This window comes from Myxocyprinus asiaticus, chromosome 21, assembly GCF_019703515.2.
Source record: "Myxocyprinus asiaticus isolate MX2 ecotype Aquarium Trade chromosome 21, UBuf_Myxa_2, whole genome shotgun sequence".
Lineage (NCBI taxonomy): Eukaryota > Metazoa > Chordata > Actinopteri > Cypriniformes > Catostomidae > Myxocyprinus > Myxocyprinus asiaticus.
Genome location: NC_059364.1, coordinates 878,964 through 905,000, shown reverse-complemented (window position 1 = coordinate 905,000; position 26,037 = coordinate 878,964). Strand labels below are relative to the sequence as shown.

The following is a 26,037-nucleotide window of genomic DNA, read 5'->3' as shown; positions in this document are numbered from 1 at the left end:
CTCTGAAAAGTTTTTTGTTACACAAACACCCAGATATTTAAAGCTGTGCAAAGATGCTTTGAATGGCAATGCTGATAAAGGATACTCTATGGCAGCAGAACTGATGGGAATCAGTTCACTTTTGTGCAGATTAATTTATAGCCTGAAATAAGACCAAAATCTGTGAGTAGGGTTATGGAAGGAGGGAATGGAATTGCCTGGGTTGGAAACAAACAGTAAAAGGTTGTCGGCATAAAAAGACTGTTCTATTTCCCCCCTGACAATGCCAGTCATCACGCAAGATAGAAGGGCCACCGCCAGTGGCTCAATGGCTATGTCAAACAACAGAGGTGAGAGTGGGCATCCTTGCCTCGTCCCTCGTCCATGGGAAAAGTACTGGAATGGCAGTTATTTGTGCATACACTAGCTAGAGGAGAAATATACAGGAGCCTAACCCATGAAATAAATTGGGTACCAAATCCAAATCTCCTCAAAGTCTAAAACAGGTAATGCCACAACTCTATCAAACGCCTTTTCTATGTCCATTGAGATGACCAGCTCTGGAATTCTTGAAGGGCAGGATGAGTAAAGTATGTTAAGGAGATGTCTAATGTTATAAAAGGAGTGCCTATCCTTTATAAAACCAGTTTGATCTGTCGAAATAATAGTTGCTAAAACAGATTCTAAACGATGTGCGAGCACTTTAGCTAATAATTTCTGTCAAATGTCTGCCAAATGCATAAGCAAGGAAATGGGATGGTAGTTACTGCACAGAAGGAGATCTTTGTCCTTTTTCAGGATGAGAGAAATAATAGCTTGGCGTAAAGTGAGGGGTAGAGCACCAGAAGTAAAAGTCTCATTAAACATGTTTAATAACAGAGGAGACAGTTTATCTGAGAAAGTCTTGAAGAATTCTGTAGGAAAGCCATCTGGGCCTGGACACTTCTCGTTTTACTCACTGAGGGCAGATTTAATTTCCACCAGAGTAAGAGTATCTTCCATTTTAAGAGCTGTTTCCGAGTTAACACAAGGAATAACTAAAGACTGGAAAAATGTGTCATATTGGGATTCATCAGCTGTGTTTGCAGGGGAAAAGAGAGCAACATAAAAGTCCCTGAACTGATCGTTAATCGCAAGAGGGTCAACAGTGGGGCCAGTAGGGGTAGCTATTTGAGTACTATGATGAGAAGAGGAAAACTGCCGGATTTGATGTGCGAATAGTTTACTTGCTTTATTGCCAAATTCATAATATTCACAGCGGGACTTCTGTAATGCTCCAATTGCCTCATTTGTGGCTATCAGATCAAATTCTGCCATAGTTGTGAGAAGCTTAGTGACAAGGTCACTAAGCGAATTTGCACATCTAGACTGAAGTTCAGGAAGTGTTTTGGATAAACTGGGGTCCTCTCTGTGGTAAGTTTATTTTGATAGGCTGAGTAGGAAATTATTTCCCCCCTGAGAAAGGCCTTACATGACTCCCATAATGTCATTGCCAAGATATCAGGAGTGACGTTAGTGAAGATGAAAAGTTCAATGCAGCTGTTTATAACTTTAACAAATTCAGGATCTATGAATGGTCTAAAACAGGATCCAGATAACAGTTTAGATCCCCCCCAAAACATTAGCCAAAATTAAAGTAGTACTGCTTAGCTGGCCAGTGACAATAACAAAGTGCCCGTTAGGGGCTGAAATTACCTCACGGACAGAGAATGGGACAGACTTGTGTATAAGAATAGCTACCCCCTGGGATTTGCTAGGAAATGTGGAATGATAAAGCTGACACACCCAACCCCTACAAATTGTAAGGTGATCTGAAGGTGAGTCTCCTGAATAAATGCAATTTTTGTGTTCAGATATTTCAGATGATCAATAACCTTATTGTGCTTTAAAGGAGAGTTCAGCCCTTTGACATTCCAACTAGTAAGCCTTATTACCTCACTGGGCATATGCATGCTTTTGGGATGCAACCTACATTTGCATTATGTCAGCAAAGCCCAAGTCCATCCTTCCATCGACTGGTACAGCACACAAGAAATATACATGGCAAGAAAAGGCAAAGAGAGAGAGGAAAAACACACACACAACAAACCTACCTAACAGAACCTACCAACAAACCTATTGGTGCCTAACAGAAACCCAATTGGTGCCTAACAGAAACCCAATTCCCTCCCCATTAAGACCCCTCCACACTGAATGCTGACAAAATAGTCAAAATGACTATAAACAAACCACTAGTTTCAAAACTCCCAGAACTCTGTTCCCACAACATCAGTCTGCAGAACCTCACTAAAATATCTAAACCTGAGTTACAGGCAGCCCCTGAGTAAGGAAAAGAGGAAAGAGAGAGAGAAAAAAGGATGCAACCTTAACAATAGTAACAACAGATAGCCACAAAAAAAGATAAATAATGAAACATTGAAATGAAAACAGAAAAGCAGCAATATAACAGAACTATGTGCATGGAATGAACAATCTATACACTTAGTGTTCCATATAGTGAGGGTCTCAGTACCTTAGAAATGAACACATACCAAACAGTCTAAACAAATGAGTGCATTTCCTCGTTTGGGTTAAATATTACCAATATCAGATCAGATTTCTTTATTGACATTATAACAAAATTACAATGAAATTCTGTATGGCCCATTCCAGACAGCAGCTTATAAAACACAATGAAAGTAATAAAAATCAATCATTTAAATCCATTGATTTATAAACAAGATAAAAGTCAATAAATAAGGTGCACTAAAAGAATACTGATAGCAGCGTGTGTGTGATTTCCAGTGAGGGAAATGCTCCAACAGTCTAGACACAATGATCCTGTTTAAGGATAGTGGAGGCTGCAGCTTTTGGAAAGAAGCTGTTCCTCAGTCTGTTTGTACAGGACTGTATTGTCCTGTATCGCCTGCCAGATGGTAGAGTCGAACAGGGAGTGTCCAGGGTGAGTTACATCGCTGGCAATGCTTCTAGCTTTCCTTTGCAGCTGACTGATGTAGACTTCACCCTGATTCGAGAGCTCAGACCCGATGACCCCGTTGGGCTGCTTTCACCACACAAATATTTGCCAGTAAAACCTGTGACAGAGTAGTGAAACACTGATAAGTAAAAACAAAAAAACAAGAACAAATAGTGCATAGTAACATAATAGGGACTCATTGATCATATAACAGATCCACACAGCTCAGTCCGAAAAAAGGCACTTTTTCCTCCTTTTTCACAGATAAAGGAAGAACAAAATAATGGAGAGGAAAAAGGGGTTAGCGTTGAAGTCTGGGACAGGGTACGCATGAGAGTTTATATAACAAAGAATATTGGCAACTTGGAAACTGTAATTAGTTCAAACAGACTGCAGGATAAGACAAACGTAGGTTTTGCAGCTTATTGTCCTGTGCCCAAGTCCCGAACAAATTTGTCAACCTCTGGAGGAGAAGTCAACAGTTTCTTCATTCTGAAGAGTAATACACAGTTTGGCCAGGTAAAGATGGGCAGGCTTAAAGCCCCATTTGTAGAGTTCGGACATAGCGTCGTTAAATTCAACACGCAGCTTTAAAACATCGGGGCTGTAGTCCTCATAGATGCAAATTTTATGGCCTTGGTACACCAGATCACCCTTTCTCTGAGACACACGGATGACTACCTCTTTCAACTGGAAATGATGAAAACGCAGGATGACGGGCCACGGTTTCTGTCCTGGACCGGGTTTAGGTGTGAGGCTCCGGTGTGCCCTATCCAGTTCGGGAGGCGAGGGGAGAACCTGAGAACTTAGAACGTTGACAAGGAGCTGGGAGAAAAACACGTTTGAATGTGGACCTTCGATTGACTCTGGTAAGCCCTCTATCCGGATATTCTGGTGTCAGCTGCGGACTTCAAGGTCAGCAACTTTAGGCTTTAGCCACTCATTGTCTCTCTGTAGCACCGAGCACACAGACTCCAGCTGCACAAAATGTTGGTCAACTTCCGTTGCTTTAGATTCAAGGGAGCCCACGCGCTGACCAAGGTCTAAGACTGTGGACTGTATATGGTCCAGTTTAGTTGCTAATGTTTCGATGGACGATTTAAAGTCTGCAGCGAGAGAGGCTCTGAAATCTTCGTGAAGTGAGCTAATTTTGGATAGCGTGATGCTAGTCACAGACTGTGGGGTACCTTCTTGGTCTTTATCAACTTGTTTACTCTTCCCCTTCGACATCCTGATTGTTTTGTAAAGTCACTAGCCAGTAATGAATCAGGCACTGCCTGAGGAGACCAATATCGGCGAGGTTTTAAATGTAAAATACGGAAAGGTTAGTGGGAGAGCTCCGTGCAGATGTCTACTCCACACATGCCATTACAAGAACCCCCTCAAGCTCAGTTTGGCTGAATGTTTCATTATTCTCTCCTCAGACTGTGAATGTAACGGCACTTGATCCCGTCAAGCATTTCTGGATCATACTACTGTAGAGGACATTGCTCTTACTTCTGCTGGAACTTTCCACCTTCTTCCTCACAGCACGGCAGAGTTGTGAAGTTCATCAGGACGTTCTTTCTGAAGTGCACCTTGTGAAATGAGGCCAGCGTTGAGGCGTTTGCTCGAGGACAGAGAGGGAACGGCTGCATTCTTTTGCCACATTCATGAGGATTACTCAAAGGAATGAAGCAAAATGTGTGTGTGTGACATTGAGTTGCTTTTATAGCTGGAGCCAAGCGTTTACAAGAGCTCTATGTAGGCCACTGCAAATTTTTTAAGGAAATTTTGTGCACCGTCTGTTTTACCTCTTTATATTTCCCTCTCTCTCTCTCTCTCTCTCTCTCTCTTTCTCTGTATCCCTTGTCTCATTTGTCATTGTGGCCTGATTATTTCAGCCTCTCAGGCTCTTTCCAGTCTGCTAACCTTCTTCCTGATGCCTCTTCTCATCCTCATCCTCTTCCTCCTCTGGTCTTGGCTCAGATGAAGTCACTTTCCTTCTGGTCTGCTTCAGAGCCCCTCAAGACAGGTTTCATTGAATATCTTATTTTGCATATAAGACTATTTTGTTCTGGACATATAAGATATAACATTGGATTATTCATACAAGCAAGCTCACAGAGAAGTAAAAAATTGCTTATTTTTAAATTAAAAGCAGATATAAAGTTTTTAGTGATTTGGGGCTTACAGCAGCGGTTATCGGAGCATGAAAGAGACATTTGTATTTGATGACTTGTCCATTTAGGTGCTATGTGAAGGAATTTTATTTTTATATAAATATTTCTACCCCATTACCTCTAAAGGGCACTAATTTGATCTGATGGTGTGTTTGTCAGGAGTGAATGGAGAGCATTTGGAGGATTCATATCTATAATAAATGTGATGATGAGAGTCTCTCTCAGCCCAGCGGCCTCATACACAACTAAATGAGCTCTGGATTGCTGCAGGAGAATGGCCCTTAAACACACACACACTCTTTAACACTCTGATAATTCAGGCAGCACAGTGCTGATGGAGATCTCACCTCATCTCATGAGTATATAATGAGATGTGAGGGACTCACAGAGATATTCAATGTGAAACAGAAACTTTATTCCTGTGATCGACAGCCGAGCTGCTGAAAAACTCATGAAGCTTTCACTGACTTGAGATTTGTCATATTATTAACCATCTGCTTCAGGATACAAGGGCTGTTGTTCAATGTGTGTTCTTTTGTGTTCTTACATTCTCAAGGACACATTTGAAGTCATCATCCACTGCCCAAGTTCAATTCCAAATTGAGGATGTATCGGATGGTGACTTGGTACTACAATGGCAGATTAAAGACTTTTATCATTGTATTTTCCATCAAGAGTTTCCCGCTGTAAGCTCGCAAAGCTTTGCGAGCCCCCCATTGTACAGTATATGTTTACAATCTAATGATGAATAGAATAAAAATTGATATATATATATTTTTTTGATGTCCTAAATTTGTAAGCATGTAATTCTGGTTCTATTCACCCCGTCTCCTTCCAAATAGTCTTATTTTATTCCACTAGATGGCAACCACCTTCCATCACAAATGCCGATCTGAAATGTAGGTGGCACTCTAATGGATTTTAGCCCTCACGGATGTGCTCGTCCATAGACATTCAGTCTAATTTTATATTTTGTTCTGGACATCTAAGATATAACATTGGATTATTCACACAAGCAAGCTCGCAGACAAGTAAACAAAGGCTCATTTTTTAGAGAACTGCTTAAGGTAAAAGCAGATATAAATTTTTTGGCTATTTGGGGCTTACAGCAGCAGTTATCGGTGCGTAAAGAGATGTTTGTATTTGATGACTTACAAATATCATATTTCACTTTGTGATTCTTTTTAAAATCTTTCAAACTGTGTTATTAGTACAATATAATAAACAGTACAGTCACATTCATGAGAATGAGAGCTTTCATTTGATATATGACATGTCTATTTAAGTGCTATTTTAAAGACTTTTATATTCATATGAATATTTCTACCACATAATCACTAGATGGCGCTTAATTGCGACGTGGATGTTTTAAGGCCTAATTTTGTTATTTTACGTAACATAAATACAGAAGTGAAGGGTATTTGTGAAAAGTTCCGATTCTAAGCTTTCAAACGATAACTCACATGCCTGACTTATGTATATGGAGACTTTAACGTTTTAAGCGTAAACGTTTTTCGCAATGTAGCGCCCCCTTTTGGACCCGTCACAGTGGGTCCACAGTGTTGAACAGGTTACACATGGAGGAAACAAGTTTTTACAGACTTTATTCTTTGAACGTGTTACTAGTCCAGCAAAACCTCATTGGTATGATGATAAAAAACTTTTCACTGATGTGTGATAATGCCAGTAGTTCTCTCACTCACTTCAAATGTGCTGTGACAGTTAATTGCGCAACAGTAAGATCACTACACTTCTCAAAGCTCGCAATATATGTGTTCTACATCCTTCCGTGTCCATTCTTCCAAGGCTTTGCAAGACTGGTCTCCATAAGAATGCAAGAACTTTCTCTGTGTTCTTTGCACTGAGAAACAGCCAAGATGACCGATAGCTTTTGTTTGCTAGCATCATTTTAAAAATTGCCTCTTTCCTGGCCATAATTAATCCCAAATCAATGCAAAACATTTTGAAATCATATTTTGCATAAAGAAAATGAAGCCTATATTTAGGAGCATTGAGATTCTTTGCATTGAGACATTATTTTCAGGACACTTCAGCACATCTTACCTCCAGTTCTCACTACCGTAATGTGCCCGGATATTTTACTTTTACTATTCTCATACTATTTTTTTACTCTATTACAGTAGGAAAAGATGCTGTTGTACAGTGATCTTTTTCAATAAAATCAGCAAGAATTAAAGGCAGTTCCGAGGGAGAATTACTGTGATGTATAAATACATTTTTACGATTTCAATAATATACAGTATATGTATACTGTATATTCACATTGCGGTAATGCTAACTGGGGTTAGCATGCTAAATGTGCACAACTGTCATAAAATTTATGTCACAATTTAAAAATCAGAATGACCCTAAAAATACCGTAGGCTTCATTTTCTATATGCAAAATATAATTTCTTGCTTGTATCTTTTGATTTTGCAGTAAAATATGACCAGGACATTTTCTTGACTGGTTTCATGAGAATCACTCACTAGTAATGAAGTATTTAGGAATTAAAAACATGTTCTTTAGTGTTCTAACCCTAACTACTCAGATTTGTGGTCAACCAATATGGACTTTTCAATGGTTGATTCTTAAATTGTTAGATTTTGTTCCCCCATTCCTGAATATGTTTACATTCTTGCTATTGGTCAAACCTCTAACAGTAAGTACAACCCCAATTCCAAAAAGTTGGGACAGTATGAAAAATGCTAATAAAAACAAAAAGGTGATTTGTAAATTATATTCACCCTTTTCTATATTGAAAGCACTACAACTAAACAGTATATGATGTTTTACCTTGTGAATTTCATTGTTTTTTTATGTACAGTAATTTCAAATCAGTTGATTGCAACACACACCAGAAAAGCTGAGACAGGCAATTTAAGACTAATAACAATTTGACACGTTAAAATAACAAGGCGATGTGAAACAGGAGATGTTAAACAGGTGAGGCAATCGTGTCATAGTATATAAGGAGCCTCCAAAAACAGCCTAGTCCTTCAAGAGCAAGGATCATTCGAGACTTATTTACCAACAGATGCTTCAGCAAATAATCCAGCACTTTGAGAACAATGTTCTCCAAAGACAAATTGGAAGGATTTTGGGCATTTCACCCTCTACAGTGCACAATATAGTTAAAAGATTCAAGGAATCTGGTCAAATCTTGGTGTGTAAAGGGCAAGACGAAAACCACTTCTGAATGCACGTGATCTCTGATCCCTCAGGCGTCACTGTCTTAAAGAACATCATTCATCTGTAATGGATATCATGAACATGGGCTTGGGATTACTTTAGTAAACCTTTGTTAGTCAACACCACTCACCGCTGCATCCACAGATGCAAGATAAGACTTTATTATGTAAAGGAGAAGCCGTACATCAACACTGTCCAGAAGCACTGCCGACTTCTCTGGGCTCGGTCTCATCTTAGATGGAAAGTAGAACAGTTGAAAAACACAGCCGTCGTGTTATCCGGCCAAAGAGGAAAAGGACCATCCAAGCTGTTATCAGCATCGGGTCCAAAAGCCAGTGTCTGTATGGGCCAGGGGTGTGTCAGTGCCCATGGCATGGGTAACTCATTAAAGGGCACCATTAATGCAGACAGATATGCACACATTTTGGAGCTGCATATACTGCCATCCAGCACCGTCTTTTCCAGGGACGTCCCTGCATTTTCCAGCAGGACAACTTCAAATCACATACTGCCCGGATTACATGTGCATGGCTGTGTGAGCAGAGAGTGTGGGTGCTAGATTGGCATGACTGCAGTCCTGACCATCTCCAGTTGAGAATGTGTGGTGCATTATGAAGTGCACAATACGGCAACGAAGACCCCGTACAATTGTGCAGCTGAAGACCTGCATAATGGATGAATGAGGATGAAAATCCACTTTCTAAATTTAACAAACTTGTGTCTTCAGTGCCTAAATGCTTAATAAGTGTTATTAGAAGAAATGGTGATGTTTCACAGTGGTAAACACTCGACTGTCCCAACTTTTTTGGAGTGTGTTGCAATCATCTGATTTGAAATTACTGTACATAAAAAAATTTAAAAAATGAAATTCACAAGGTAAAACATTATATGTGTAGCTGTGGTACTTTCAGTATAGCAAAGTATGAATATAATTTATAAATCACTCCTTTTTGTTTTTATTAGCATTTCTCAGACACGTCCCAACTTTTTTGGAATTGGGGTTGTAAACGTTCAGTGTGTTTGTGCTCCAGACATGAATGATCCCTCAAATCATGTACGTTGTTGAGGAGAGGTGTGCTCTTACTTTACTAACAGATCACACTTACCATTTTCACCTGAAATAATCCCATAGACTAGATAGCTGGCTAACTGTCCGAGATAACTGTGATGTTTAAGAAAGAATGATAATGGGGTAAAAGTGCAATGTAGAAGTAAGCGAATGTAATGCTGCAGGTTTTGCTCCATCCACAGTTCTTTTGTTGTGATGTAGATGTTGTAGCGCTGAATCAGCCACTCATGAATTATTAAAATAATACAACATTGCAAACACAGAGTTTCTGTTGTGGCATGCCCACAGTCTGATCATTGACTTTCTGATGTATATTGCAAGTTTGTAGCAATTAAACTAGATATCCACGTGTAGAACTGTATATTTCAGTGTATTATTGTGGGTTAGGGTTAATCATTTCAGATAAATCCGCACATAAACCACATCAAAAGCAAACAAACTGTTATGGGTCACTTGACATGTCAGTGAGATTACGATTAATATCTGTGCAAGAATGATTGACAGGTGATCTCAACTGTGTCGGGAGTTTAATTAAAATGTCAAACTCAGATAATCTTCTCAAATACTTTAACGTTTCTCACTCAGATTTCTGTGAAAGAAAATAATAGAAGTTCTGACGATAATGATTCAGTTAGATCTTTAGATATCAAGAAGTGAAATCAGTTAATGGCTGTGTTTAGAACAGAATACTTGCTTCATACTTACTGTACACTGTGTAGTATATACTGTATATAAAAAAATATTAAGTGAAACATGTCATAATTCCACAGTAAATGTTTAAAAATGGTAGTGTGCTACACTGAAGTATACATGTTGTATACTGCAGATTTTGTCAAATGTAGTAGGTCATCCAGGTATTTTGTGCACACAGAAAGTGTGCGTAATGTATACAGTATACATATTATATACTGCAGAAAATGATATTTTTAGTCAATAAGGATTTGCATGTTTAGTTTAGTGTGTGATGTCATTTCCTGTTGTCTTTGGTGTTTAGCTATGTTCAGAATAGAGGTATACCGATAAGTCGGTTTTACCGATTAATCGGTGCAGATAGTTGCTATCGGTTATCGGCAAAAAACTATGCCGATAGTTGCCGATCGTTTTTTTAAATATTATTTTATTCCTTTGTGTTTCTCAATCTTTCATCATTGACAATATTCATCCATATTTTTATCCTCACATTAATGCATATTTTGTTATTTTGATAATCAAGTTTTCCAAATTGAAGCGAGAACTTGCAACCAAAAATGCAACTATATGGAAACGTTCCACGTCAGAACATACGTATATCGCGTCTCCAACTTCATATCTGAATAATAACTGTAAACTACATTTGCATGCTGATCAGTATTATTAATCATTATTAGTATTGTTAATCATTTGTACTATATTATTACATTTATACTTTTATATTATGTTGTCTTTGTATTGTTACATTTACCTTTTAAATGTTTGCTATAAGCTTATATAATTTACATACATGTCTGCTCATATAAGTTACATACACATCTGCTTAGTATTACCTAGACTGAAACTTGCTCACTAAGAACATTCCAGAGAACATGTGTGGAACACGTTTTTTTTTTTTTTTCCCTATGGATTGACTTAAATACTCCCTGTACAGTTGGCATCCTCAGAGAAAGCTGTGAGTGGACGAGTCAGTGTACCAGGTGAAAATAGACTATGGAAACATGTTTAGCTTATGTTTGGAAAATAGACAACTGTGCAGTGTCTACAAATGGGCCATGGACCGTATACTTTAATTTTCTCTTCCGCAACAGATGTCTGAAACATCAACTTTAGATAAACAGAAAATACAATTATCCAGGCAGGTTACTGGCAGTGTTTTGTGGATTTTGAATGTTCATTTGTAGCCCTTCCATTTTAATTATTGATGTGATGTTATTTATACTAGTATACTATAGTATAAATTACATAACATCAATATAATGTAACATACAGTCTGTTTCTTTAGTCATTAAAAAAAATACGGAACTCATCAAATGTGGAGACAGGTGGCAAGACGCCATCAATATTTACAATTACATTGTTTAGCCTTGATATTATAATTTTACATTAATATGAAAAATAGCTTATTGCAATATTTATAGTTATAAAACATTTTATGAAAAAATAAGTGGCATTTTATTTAAGTGCAATTACTTACATGAAAACTAATACAATATTTACAGTAATCGCCTCATAGACGCGGTATCAGAGCTGAAGCAGTGGGAGCATTATTGCACTTCTACTGGCGCATTTCGCACCACTTCTCATGTGAATGGAAAATGCCTGTACAAATGAGAAGCAGCAAGATCGCAAGCAAAGCCTGCCACCCACCGCACCTGTGTAAATCCACCTTTACGCACCAATCTTTTTTCTGATTATTACATTTTGGTTGAACAATAAACTACACCTGGGATTTTTATTTTTTATTTTTGTTTTTTTTTGGACTCTTGTGTCTGTGCCCGTCATAGTAAGGAAAAAACGAAGATATTTTTTTATAAATCATTCTATAAATAGATTTTAAACTAAAAACGATCAGCCAATTAATCGGTTATCTGCCTTTTTCCACCAGCTAAGTTATCGGTATCGGCAAAATCCACTAATAGTTGACCTCTATAATTATAATAATAATCTTTTTATTTATCACACATTTGCACATATACAGTGAAATTCTTTTTTTTCCACATATCCCAGCTAAGCTGGGGTCAGAGTGCAGGGTCAGCCATGATACGGCACCCCTGGAGCAGTTAGGGTCAAGGGCCTTGCTCAAGGGCCCAACAGTGGCATCTGGGCGGTGCTGGGGCTTGAACCCCCAGACCTTCTGATCAGTAACCCAGAGCCACCTCTAGTTCAGAATAGCATAATATATAATAAAATTGAAAGTAGAGCTTGACCATAAGTTATAAAAAAATATCTAACTTTATTATTATTTTTTTATTTTTTATTAAGAGGCCCCAAGAGATTAAAAATATGTGCAAAGTGTGAAAAGTGTCAAGTGCAAAATGTTTACGTTCAGTATTACCCCTTCATCAGTGCTAAAGACCTGTAAGCAACACAGCTGTGATGTGCATTTACCATACAGTAGGTACTCTACTATTGTGCATCAGAATCAAACATTTTTGAAAAACATGTTATTATACATTAAGCCTAGCTTGTAAATATATAAAGTATTCCTTATGTAGATATACCGCATAATAAACCTTTAAAACCATGCAGGATTACAATAATATTACTAACCAGTATATAATTTAAAAAAAAACGATATGCACACATTAAGGTCCTTATCCAAGTCAAAATACATACCTAGAAAGATATATACAAAGAAAAATGCATACATAAAAAATGCACAGATAGATAAATGCATAAATAAAAAATGCATACATACTGTAGAAAAATGCATACAAACAAAATCCATACTTAAAAAATGCACACAAGTAGAAAAATGCATACATAAAAATTGCATACATAAAAAAATGCATACATTGAAAAATGCATATATTAAAAAAATGCACCGATAGAAAAATGCATACATAGATAATGCATACATACCGTAGAAAAATGCATACGTAAAAAATACATACCAAAAAAATTCACCGATAGAAAAATGCATACATAAAAAATGCACAAGTAGAAAAATGCATACATAGAAAAATGCATACCATGAAAAATGCATACCTTGAAAAATGCATACATAAAAAAATGCATACATAGAAAATACATACATAGAAAAATGCATACATAAAAATGCACAGATAGAAAAATGCATACATAGAAAATGCATACATACTGTAGAAAAATGCATACATAAAAAATACATACTTAAAAAAATGCACCGATAGTAAAATGCATACATAGAAAAATGCATACCATGAAAAATGCATACCTTGAAAAATGCATACATAAAAAAATGCATACATAGAAAATACATACATAGAAAAATGCATACATAAAAATGCACAGATAGAAAAATGCATACATAGAAAATGCATACATACTGTAGAAAAATGCATACATAAAAAATACATACTTAAAAAAATGCACCGATAGTAAAATGCATACATAGAAAAATGGATACATAAAAAATGCATACATTAAAAAATGCATACATAGAAAAATGCATACACAGAAAAATGCATACATAAAAATGCACATATACAAAAATGCATACATAGAAAAATGCATATATAAAAAATGCACACCTTGAAAAATGCATACATAGAAAAATGCATATATAAAAAATGCATATATAGAAAATGCATTTATAAAAAAAATGCATACCTTGAAAAATGCATATATAAATAAATGCATACATAGAAAAATGCATACATAAAAATTGTATATGGAAAAATGCATACATAAAAAATGCATGCATAGAAAAATTCATACACTGGGAAATGCATTCATTGGAAATTCCTTCAAAAGACAATCCACATAGAAACAATTTTATAAGGAATAGTGGATAACATACTAAAGAATAGCATACTAAAATGCCACATTTAGATTTCTTGCAGTATATAGATTTGGCAGAAATACTATTGTGGCATGCTATGCAGAACTGTGCAAAATGGACAAAAAATCATATGTAATTTTTTTTAAACGATGTGGTGATTGCGAATTTGGCAAATGTTTTTTCTTATACACACTTTACATTCAAAACACATTTCAGGAGGAAAAAAGTATCTTTGAATAAATGATAGATGATAGCATTGGCTATTTCTTTATGCCTTTCTATTTTTCTTTATTCTTTTTTCACTTTCTCAATTTCTGTTCTGTTCTCTCGCCGGTACCTTTTTTGTGCGCTGCATTCTGATTGGCGTGACTTCATTACTGTGCAAAAGATGTGCATCAGTAAGAATAGTGAATTAAACATCACAGAATTCTGAGTAAAATATAAATATAAAAAACATTGCAGCTTGCTCATGTTGCGATTTTTTTGTGCAGCCCCACTGTTATTCTGGATATAGCCTTTGTGTTTGTCCTGTACTGGTGCTGTGGAGGTGAGACTGACCTCTGACCTCTGACCCTGTGTCTCAGGTACTCATTCCAGGATGAAGAGGACATGTTCATGGTTGTTGACCTGTTATTAGGAGGAGATCTGCGGTATCACCTGCAGCAGAGTGTTCAGTTCACTGAGGACGCTGTTAAACTCTACCTGTGTGAGATGACGCTGGCGCTCGACTACCTGCAGAGTCAACACATCATACACAGGTGTGGACACACAAAGAAATAAACATCTATAGACAGCCATTGTTTTATACAAAGCGTATTATAAGTATTACAGACTAACCCACACAAAAATGAAAATTCTGTCATCATTTACTCACCCTCCTGTTGTTCCAAACCAGTGGTGTAGACAGAAACAAGGCTTTGGGTGTGCCAAGGGAAAACAGGGTGTGCAAGAAATGAAACATAATAAGTATTTTTAGCTCTATATTCTTTTTGAGCCCTGTTATGTTACAGTGACTTAACTAATCATTTATTGTCACTTTTATCAATGGAGTTGGTAAGACATAGTTTTTATAAGACTTAATATGAATCATTACCCTTTTAAAGGGATAGTTCACCCAAAAATGACAATTCTTTGATAATTTACTCACCCTCTTGCCATCTGAGAAGTATATGACCTTCTTTCTCCTGCAAAACACTTTTGAAGATTTGTAGAAAATGATCCAGGCTCAGCAGGTTCTTAGAATGGGAGAGGATGTGATTAGATATTTGTAGGTCCAAAAAGCACAGATAGTCAGCATAAAAGTAATCATCCTATCTCCAATGGTGACATTAATGTCTTCTAAAGCGAATAGATTACTTTGTGTTTGAAAAAGAATGACATTTAAGCACTTTTTAACTATAAAAGATTGCTTCCAGTCAGGCGTTGATAAATGGCCGAAAGTGCTCCTGTGACATAAGCGCGATGGAACGTTCCAACGTGCTAGCATCATAGGAGCACTCGGGTAAATTTGGCCATTCGTCAACGCCTGACTGGAAGCTATCTTTAATAGTTAAAAAGTGCTTAAATATCGTTCTTCTTTTGCACACAAAATAACTGATTCGCTTTATAACCCTTTAAGCTCAGATGGGCCTGCTGGCGGGGAAAAAAATAATCGTCAAAATATTAAAAACTGCAGTCTTGACCAACACAAAATAGGTATCTTTTAAAAGCTTAGAAGCTCTACTTCTACAAATCAGAAGTGTTCCATTTTGATCATTTCAAAAAAAAAAAAAAAAAAAAAAACATTTGCACTGTACGTAGTATTGCAATAAAAATAAATAAATAAATAAAAAACATAAAACTGATCAAATAGACGTGTCATATGTTGTTGGAAAGCTCTCAAAGAGTAGAATGCAATATATATAGTGAGTAATAGCTAAGTATATGTCTAAGTATAATGTCACATATCATTACTTAGAGGAGGTGGTAATCTTTCAAACGAGTCCACACACAAGATAATCAGATGTGTAGATCATTAGATAATCCACATGAAGCACAATGTTACATATGACCACCAGGAGATGGCGCCAAATACATGATACAGACTCAATGATGACTCAAATGACACAGAATGAAACTCATTCTGTGAAATCTCATTACTAAAATCATGTCTGCATGCTATACAAACCTTTAGTCATTGTTGTGTTTGCATGTGTAATTAGTTCTTCAATTATTATAGAGGCTTTTGGACACATGGAGACGTTTTTGGACACAATGATAAATTATTTTTGTAATGTTATAACTTTTGATTGCTTTGTCGTCTCAACACAAAAGTTTTCTCAGATACAGTTGACATGATTGGGAATAAAACAAAAGCAGTTTTTTGGAGCCACCTTATTTACACCCAGAGATATACAATATCAAATAAAATAATAAGATAAAAGTTTTCTTTACAATGATACCAAACACTTGACCCTTTTTTTTTTTTCTTTTTGGTCGGGTTATAAGCCTTTAATTTTGGGTATGCCACAGAAACAGGACATTTTTAAAAACTCCTTCAGAGCTTAAAGGGTTAAATCTGAAATTCGGTCATGATTCGATTATTTAGAAACAATAATGATAATTATCTTCCAAAATATGCTGAAGACACAAATGCAAATAGAGGGACAATTTGCACTATAAAGCAATGTTGACAAAAATACACCAGGTTTTACATTCACTGGCTCAAAAAAGTTTTTTTGTTGTTCGATAAAAAAATTAATATGTGAACAGAACAATGCACAGTGGTAAGAAGATTCAAAATCCCAGAGCTGGGAGGTTAGATTTACAATTATAAACATAAAACAATGCTAATGTAGGATAGCATCATGTCTGACTTGATGCAAACAAACAAAACGGTAAGGAGATCGTTGATTACGTGTAATAGATTTGGCATCCAACGGGAACATTTACTGAACCAATAATAGATATACAGTATAAATGAAATCTGTAATGGATGCAGGCACATATATGCCATCTTTAAATCAAGCAGGGTCACAGAATTAACAACGTATAACACATTATGAATTAATAATCTTCACAAGGCCCGTTACTGTATCTTTGCAAGTGTAATCTCCAAATATCCCATAATATGCATAATATATCGTAATTGACGAAGAAAAGCATATCAGTTAACTTGCTCACTTGCTTGGACGAACGCAATTATGAACAATGACGCAAAAAGCCTAAGTCGGTCGCATAAACTAATTTAAATGTAATCTGTGACAGCCTTTGTAACACATTGAGAAGTATTATTATAGTCATTATAGTCAATTAATTTTTACATTAATGCATTTTACACCCCTACTATTATTCATTGGGGAAAAAAAGTGTGCCAGCTGAAGTTTTGTTTTTGTGGCATTTATGCACCCTGGCACAGCCATGCGATGCCACTGTTCCAAACCTGTATGACATTCTTTCTTTCATGTAACACAGAAGGAGATGTTAGACAGAAAAGCCTCAGGCCACATTCATCCTAACGTCATACTTTTTTTCAAAGTTGATGGTAATAGAGTATGTTTTCAAAAGTCTCTGTTCTCAGTGGAGGAAAACATCATTCATATGAAACAGAAGAGGACCCCTCAAGCTCATTTTTTTGTTTGTTTTTTTGTTTTGTTTTCAGGGGTGTAAGAGGCCCCCCTCAGCCCCTCAAGAAATCCCACTGATTAATCGATTCTGTAAAAAATATATAGTTTTTCGATGTAACTAGTGTGTGAGGGCCCCTTAAGATTTTCCCCTTTAGAATAAGATTACTCTGCTTGCAAAGCCAGTGAGTAACACACAAACACACACTCACACAATAACACACACACACACACACACACACACACTCATAAAATCACACACACTCTCTCTCACACACACACAAACACACACACACACACACACTCACAAACACACACACACACAATAACACACACACACACACACACACACACTCATAAAATCACACACACTCTCTCACACACACACAAACACACACTCACACAATAACACACACACACACACACACACACACACTCATAAAATCACACACACTCTCTCTCACACACACACAAACACACACACACACACACACTCACAAACACACACACACACAATAACACACACACACACACACACACACTCATAAAATCACACACACTCTCTCACACACACACAAACACACACTCACACAAACATACACACACTCACAAACACACACACACACACAATAACACACACACACACACACACACACACACACTCATAAAATCACACACACTCTCTCACACACACACACACACACAATAACACACACAAAAACACACTCATACAAACACACACACACACAAACACACACACACACACACACAATAACACACACACACACACTCATAAAATCACACACACTCTCTCACACACACACACAAACATACACACACACACACAATAACACACACAAAAACACACTCATACAAACACACACACACACACACACACACACAATAACACACTCACACACACACACACACACACACTCATCAAATCACACATACTCTCTCACACACACACACAAACACACACTCACACAAACACAAACACACACACACACACAATAACACACTCATACAAACACATACACACACACTCACAAACAAACACACACATACACACTAACAAACAACAACACACACAAACACACACTCATAAAAACACACACACTCACACACACACACAATAACACACACTCATACACGCACACTCACAAACATACACACACACACACACAAACACACACTCATAAAAACTCACACACTCACAAACACACCCTCATACACACACACTCACAAACACACACACTCATAAAAACATACACACTCACAAACACACACTCATAAAACTCACACACACTCACACACACAAACACTCAACTATGTGTTTATATCATTGTGGGGACTCTCCATAGACTTCCATACATTTTATGGATTTTATACAGATCTAATGATAATTTCTATCCCCTAACCCTAACTCTAAACCTAACCCTCATAGAAACCTTTTTGCATTTTTACATTTTCAAAAAAAACATCGTTCAGTGTGTTTAATAAGCCATATCCCTTAGCGGAAACTCTGACAAACACAGCGTTATCTGTTAGTGTCAGCACATGGCTCACAAAAACACCCAGTAACACACACACACTTTTACACATTTAAGTGATGAATGGTATGTGTTATTCATTCTGTATGACTCAGTGTAATTCTGTCTCTCTGTTGAGCTGCTGGTTTAATTCTATAATCCATTAGCAGACTGAAGTTATTTACCCATTCACACACATTTACCACAGTAACAGACTGTCAGACTGCAGAGGAACATGTTTGAACTGTGACATGAGAAAGAGGATTTATCGTATACACCCACATCTATCAGACATATTAATGATTTAAGATATATTGAACTGTTGTGAGTGTGAAAGGAATTGTTTTCAGCAGTGAGTTTAATCTGACTTAACCTCAGATGGGGGCGAGCTCAAACATAAACAAGTTGTAGTCATTATAATTAGCTTTATATAAAAACAAATAGTCATCCAATGTCTATGTATTTTGGATCCTGTTATGATCATCTGATTTCATAGTAAAACTAAATAAAGTGTCTGTCACAGTTGTCACACTTTTTACTCCAGTGGGTCCATTTCTGTATAGATTGAACATTGCCATCGTTATTACTGAGGAAAAAAAGCTACACGTCTTTGAATAGCGGGCACAATAGAATCTGCCATTAAACAGCCCAAAACTAAATAAAAACAATAATTTTAGCAAGAGCGTTTTTAACTTATTTTCTATAAATGTTGTGTTTCTAAAACTGATAAAAAAAAAGTCATGTGATTAACTGTGGTAACAGTACAATTTCATACAACAATACAGTAGAAACAATCGGTAACACTTTACAATAAGGTTCCGTTAGTTAACAATATTAGTTAACATGAACTAATAATGAACAATACTTTTATAGCACTTATTAATCTTGGTTAATGTTAATTTCAACATATAGTAATTCATTTTAAAAATCAAAAGTTGTATATGTTAACATTATTAATGCATTATAAACGAACATGTACTAACAATGAACAATTGTATTTTTATTAACTAACATTAAAACCCTTTAAACTCCAAAGGGGGCACTATATCACGAATAAAGTTTACGCTTAAAATGTTAAAGTCTCCGTATACGTAAGTCAGGCATATGAAGTATCATCTGAAAGCGTAGAATCTGAAAGTTTCAGAGATAATCATCACTTCTGCATTTATGTTACTTAAAATAACAAAATAAGGCCTCAAAACAATCGCGTTGAATATTAGCACCCCCTAGAGGTAATGAGGAAGAAATATTTATATGAAAATTAAAGTCCTTCACAGAGCATCTAAACAGACAAGTCATATATCAAACGAAAGCTCTCATTCTCAGGAATGTGACTGTATAGTTTATTGTGTTGCCCTAATACCACAGTTCAAAAGATTTTCAAAAGAATCACAAAGTGAAATATGATTTCTGTAAGTCATCAAATACAAATGTCTCATTTATGCTCCGATAACCGCAGCTGTGAGCCCTAAATAGCTAAAAACTTAATATCTGCTTTTACCTTAGGGAGTCTTCTACAAAATGAGCCATTATTTACTTGTCTGTGAGCTTGCTTGTGTGAATAATCCAATGTTATATCTTAGATGTCCAGAACAAAATATGCCATCCAACAGGAAAAGCATGCAAAACAAATCATCAGAAAAGTTGTGATCAATTATTGATGATAAAATCTTATATGTCATCATAAATGGGAGGATCTCAGCTTTCTAATGACACCTAGATTGAGCTTCTAGTCCACTCAGAGGCCGAGATATTCAATGAAACAATGAGGGTGGTGCTTGAACGTCTATGGACGAGCACATCTGTGAGGGATAAAATGTGTTAGAGCGCCACCTACATTTCAGATCTCTATATTGTGATGGAATTTGATAGAGGAAAAACTATTTTTTCTAGTGCAATAAATGAGACTTTTTAAAGTGAGGTAGAGTGAACAGAACCAGATTTACATGCTTACAAAGTTAAGATGACAACAACAACAACAACAAAAAAAGTTTTTTTTAAATATCAAAAGATTCTAAACACACACAATATTATTTATGAATAATTCTAGTCTTTTTTATTATTATTTGGGGGGTTCTCTTAAATATGAGATCATTTTGCAATTAGTCTACAGTGTGTATGAATGGTGAGCTTTTAAATTTGAGTGTGAAAAATTGTGGGCGGCAGCACAAAAATGCACCAGAGTTTAAAATACTGTAAACAATATATGTTGTTCATTGTTAGTTCATGATACCTAATGCAGTAACTAATGTTATATTTTTTATAACACAACTGACAGTAAATCCAGTGGCCTTTGTTTCAGTCTTTGATATGATTGTGTGTGATTTTGTCAGTCTGTAATCCCGTCACATCGATTATTTTTCTGCTTATCTCTCGAGCGATTCATCGGCTGCTGATTGTGAGATTCCCATCTCTACTATTATTTAGTTGCACTAGAATGGGGAGAAGTGTTTCCTAGCAACAGTGTGCTGTGTCACACTGCCATGGAGATAAAATTAGTTTAAGGGGAGGATTCCTAAAAGAGCAGGACTCCTCAAGTTTGAGAAGCTCAGGGGCTGCAATGCAGGCCCTATATACTGTATATACAGTATATATAAATGTAAAATTATTATTATTGTAATTATTTTATACATTATATATAGCCTATAAATTAGGGGTGTAACAGTTTTTCTTATCGTTTGGATTTTATTTTATAAAGAGACAATTTTTTATCACATTCATTGCAATATAGAAAACATATATGATCAGTTCTGTTGTCACTGTCAACTAATAAACACCATGAGTGTTCAACATCACACTTACATGAGATACATTTAAAAACAAGAGAGATACTGTATATCCAATAGTAACAGTAAAATAGTATGTTATCTTCTGTTCAAGCAGCTCAATTCTGAATTATTGAATTAGATGAATCAATTCTGTCTAGATGTTTCTTCTGTTTGTACACAGTATCGTATTTTTATCAACATTGTTTTGATTAAAATGACCTCGTCTTTGTTATCATAGCAACCACTCAGTCGACCTTAGCAACCACTTATTGCATTGTCTGCCTGTTTTGAGTCTTGTCTATCTGACTGTATGTCTATTTGAGTTTTGCATCTTTTGTCTTAAAAGACTTCACTTCTCTAGTTTTTATTAATGTTCACAGTGATGCGAACAAACTTGCATTTTCTTCAGCTGTGTGTGTGTGTGTGTGTGTGTGTGTGTGTGTGCTCTTTGTAATTAGTGAGTGTGTTGAAACTGTGACGGACCCCTGAGAGCTGAACATTCACAAAAAAGTACAGCAAAGTCTCACACACACACACACAAACACACAGACACACAGAGACACACACACACACACACACACACACACACAAACACACAGACACACACACACACACACACACACACAAACACACAGACACACACAGACACACACACACAGACACACACACACACACACACAGACACACACACACACACACACACACACACACACAAACACACAGACACTCACACACACACACACACACACACACACACATAACAGAATGAGATGCTGCTGTGATTCATAGAGAAAGTGAAATGTAAATAAAATCAAACTAAAGTGTTGCATGATCTGCATACTGTCTGATGATGTCACAGAACTTCTTTACAGAGAGTAAAGGCCCCGATATACTTCCGGAGAAGTTCTTCTTCGTTCTTCATTCAGGGGTAAAAAGACATTCTAAACAGTCGAGCAACAGTATACTGTGTGTGAACATTCAGACACCCGTCACATCGCTGTGAGAGTCGATTAGAAGTACATTTAAATAAACTAATGTGATATAAAAAATATATATATATTTTTTTTTTTTTACAAATATTTTTGTCCGAAATATCAAGAATGTTTATTTAGGTTATTCCATTTGACATGAACAAAATGTGACTTTATATAAAAAAAAAAGTCATAATATGTTTTTTTTATGTCACAGTCATGAGGGTTTAAAGGGCTCCTCTCTGTTTTATGTATTTCCTGTCACATGACAACAAAATGACTACCTGCGTGTTGGTTACACCACCTGACTGGTGGATACGCATGTATATATTATTAAGAAATAATTATAAAATAATTTTTTTCAAACTTCATAAGCCAACATTTCTTTTATCAAGATTTTCAGCCTTTAATTAAACTTTTATTTATCTTTTATTTCTCTAGATGGTTAAACCACTTTTTTTATTTTATACCCCAGAAAACAAATATTAAAATCTGAATAATATAAATATAAAAGTTAAAAAAAATGTAAAAAAGTTTTTTTCACAGTTGAGGTTTATTTAAGTGATTGTTTTTGTGTGAATTTCATTTTCTGACCGCAGCTTAGCTGGGAAATGCGACAAAAAGAATTTCACTGTATATGTGCAAATGTATAATGTGTGACAAAAATAAAGGCTTGTACTTTTTTAATGACTTAATAGATCCAGACAGAAAAAAAAAAAAGTTACTATCACATAATTGACCCATCTATAAACTGACATGATGATGTGTGTTTTTTCTCCATACAGGGACATTAAACCCGACAACATCCTGCTGGATGAACAAGGTGATCGCTGCGTGCACAACACATGTTTTCTACATATATATACATACAGTATACTGTGTGTGTGTGTGTGTGTGTGTGTGTGTGTGTGTGTGTGTGTGTGTGTGTGTGTGTGGAGTCATGTGACCTGAAACCTTTCCGGATATTCACATACATGGTCAAAGGTGACTAACATGACATAGAAGAGAAATACGGATGAGGATATCAGTGTCGGTCACCTCAAACCACCTCGCTGTCCCATTAAACATCCCTTTGATTCTGTCGTGCTCTCTACAGTATATTTGTGATTTTTCCCTTTTGAGAATGACAGGAATTACACACTTGTGTTGTGGTTCTCATGTTGGTAAATTGCATTTTAATTCCTCTGAATAACTGATTTGTGTCGAGTAATCTATCACTCCTCTCTCTCTGATTCTTAAGGTCATGCACATTTAACAGACTTCAACATTGCTACAATAATCAAGGAAGGCGAGCGAGCCACAGCCTTAGCGGGAACCAAACCTTACATGGGTGAGTTTCTTATGAAACATCAAAACATTTAGCGTAGGACTCAGATGGCACGTTCACAACGAGCTGCTTAAATCTTCAGTTCCAGTCTGATTGTGTCACGAAATGGGGTGTTGGCAGCGCTGGCAGCGACTGGGAATGGCCTCCGTGGCTGGGAACACTGGCAGTGGCAGGGGAACGGTCTCAGTATCCAGGAACGCTGGCAGCGAATGGGGAACGGCCTCCATGCCTGGGAGTGCTGGCAGTGACTGGCGAACGTCCTCCATGGCCATGAGCATTGGCAGCGACTGGGGAATGGCCTCTGTGGCTGTGAGCGCTGGCCATGGCAGGGGAATAGCCTCCATGGCCGTGAGCTCTGGCAGTGGCAGGGAAATGGCCTCCATGGCCGGAAACACTGGCAGTGACTGGGGAAGGGCCTCTGTAGCCAGAAACGCTGGCAGCGGCAGGGGCATGGCCTCCATGGCCAGGAACGCTGGCAGCCACAGGGGAACATCCTCCGTGACCGGGAGCACTCATAGCGACTGGGGAACGGCCTCTGTGGCCTTGAGTGCTGGCAGTGACTGGGGAACGGCCTCCGTGGCTGGGAGCGCTGGCAGCAGCAGGGAAACTGCATCGAGAATGGCCACCACCTCGTGCCGGTCTGCAGCCGGAATGTGCGGGAGGGCTGCAGCTAACCCGTTCTTCCACCTCCTCCTCCATTTACGGGTCATAGGAGGAATGGGCATTGGGCTTGTTGTGGGTGGGAAGATGGTAATGCCCACCTGGGGAATCTCCTCCTGGGAAAGGAGTGCAGACTCCCCGCACTCGAGAAGGTGATAAACAAAGTCCCAAAAGCCCAAATGCCCCAGGTTTTCCATCTCCCTCCGACTGAGAGACTGATCGAGGCAGATGTTAAATACCTCCTTAAAATCAGTCTCATCATAATCCAGCTCGTCCACTGCAATCAAAAAATCGCAGGCAAAATCCCTCACGTTAGTTACCCTCTCTAGTTACCGGACGTTGCAGAGGTTGACGAGCTGGATCATGCACTGACGGATGGAAAATATCATGGGGGGAGAAGTAAAAAGGAAGATGCCTATTGTGCCTCTGCTGGGTCCAGTAGTGGCTGGATTGTTCTGTCATGAAAGGGGGTGTTTTAAGGATGGACCCAAGTGCAGGTGGCATTAATGAGCTTTTATTTTAAATAGAAAACAATCATAACATTAATTCTCTCGAGGGAGAAAAGAGCACAAACAAAATGAACTGAAATAAATGCATGAAGAACAGAACCGACAGGGAAGGAAACCAACCAACGAATGAATCAATCCAGCACAGGACAGCAAACATGAGGAGCTAATAAAGGGAGAGAAATCAAACAGGTAAACAAGGGACAGGTGGAACTAATAAACTAATAATGAGCAGACAAGGAGGTGGGGTGTGACGCAAGACTGAGAGACATGTGGCAATACAGAAACTAATCAAAGCCATGCGCTCTCACAGACATAACACTAGAATGACACGAGTGCATATCGCCAAACGACAGACAAGACGGGACATTTGTGCAAGGGTTCGGCCACAAATAAACAGGCACCAAGACCGAAGTGGCCGAACCCCAGCACAACATGTCAAGGGATCGCGGCGCGGGTGTGCAGCACAAAGCGAGTGCAATGTGAAGCACGCCCGAGGTCGCGAGAGACAAACACAAAACTATTGACATGACTGCATGCCACAAGAATGACACAAGAGTAGTGCACTTGTGCCAATAACCAACAAGACAAGAAAATGCATGCCATGCACCAGAGATGGAAACTTGAGTCTGCGACTCGACTCGGACTTGAGACTTGACTTGGACTAGAACTCATAGACTCGTGAAAAACACAAGTCATTTTGCAACTGTTTCTGTGCGACTACAGAGTTGGTCAACTCTCCCTCTCTCTCTCTCTCTCTCTCTCTCTCTCTCTCTCCGGTTATGTGCTGCCGTTTTCTGTTAAGCAATATCAAATGGCATACGCATCAAAAGTGGAATGAAACAGCACTATTCGC

At 37.5% G+C, this 26,037-nt stretch overlaps 2 protein-coding genes across 2 annotated transcripts in view; one reads left to right on the top strand and one right to left on the bottom strand.

Moving 5' to 3' along the window:
• Positions 1 to 26,037, bottom strand: part of LOC127411940 (serum response factor-like) — an 896,621-nt gene that overhangs the window by 700,833 nt on the left and 169,751 nt on the right. The gene's annotated exons all lie outside the window — the stretch shown is intronic.
• The window catches only part of LOC127411955 (serine/threonine-protein kinase 32C-like), a 136,215-nt gene that overhangs the window by 89,368 nt on the left and 20,810 nt on the right, over positions 1 to 26,037 (top strand). Inside the window, exons 4-6 of the mRNA XM_051647920.1 lie at positions 14,400 to 14,573; positions 23,474 to 23,511; positions 23,929 to 24,018. Of these exons, the coding sequence (XP_051503880.1) occupies positions 14,400 to 14,573; positions 23,474 to 23,511; positions 23,929 to 24,018 (302 nt within the window). The remainder of the gene's footprint in view (positions 1 to 14,399; positions 14,574 to 23,473; positions 23,512 to 23,928; positions 24,019 to 26,037) is intronic.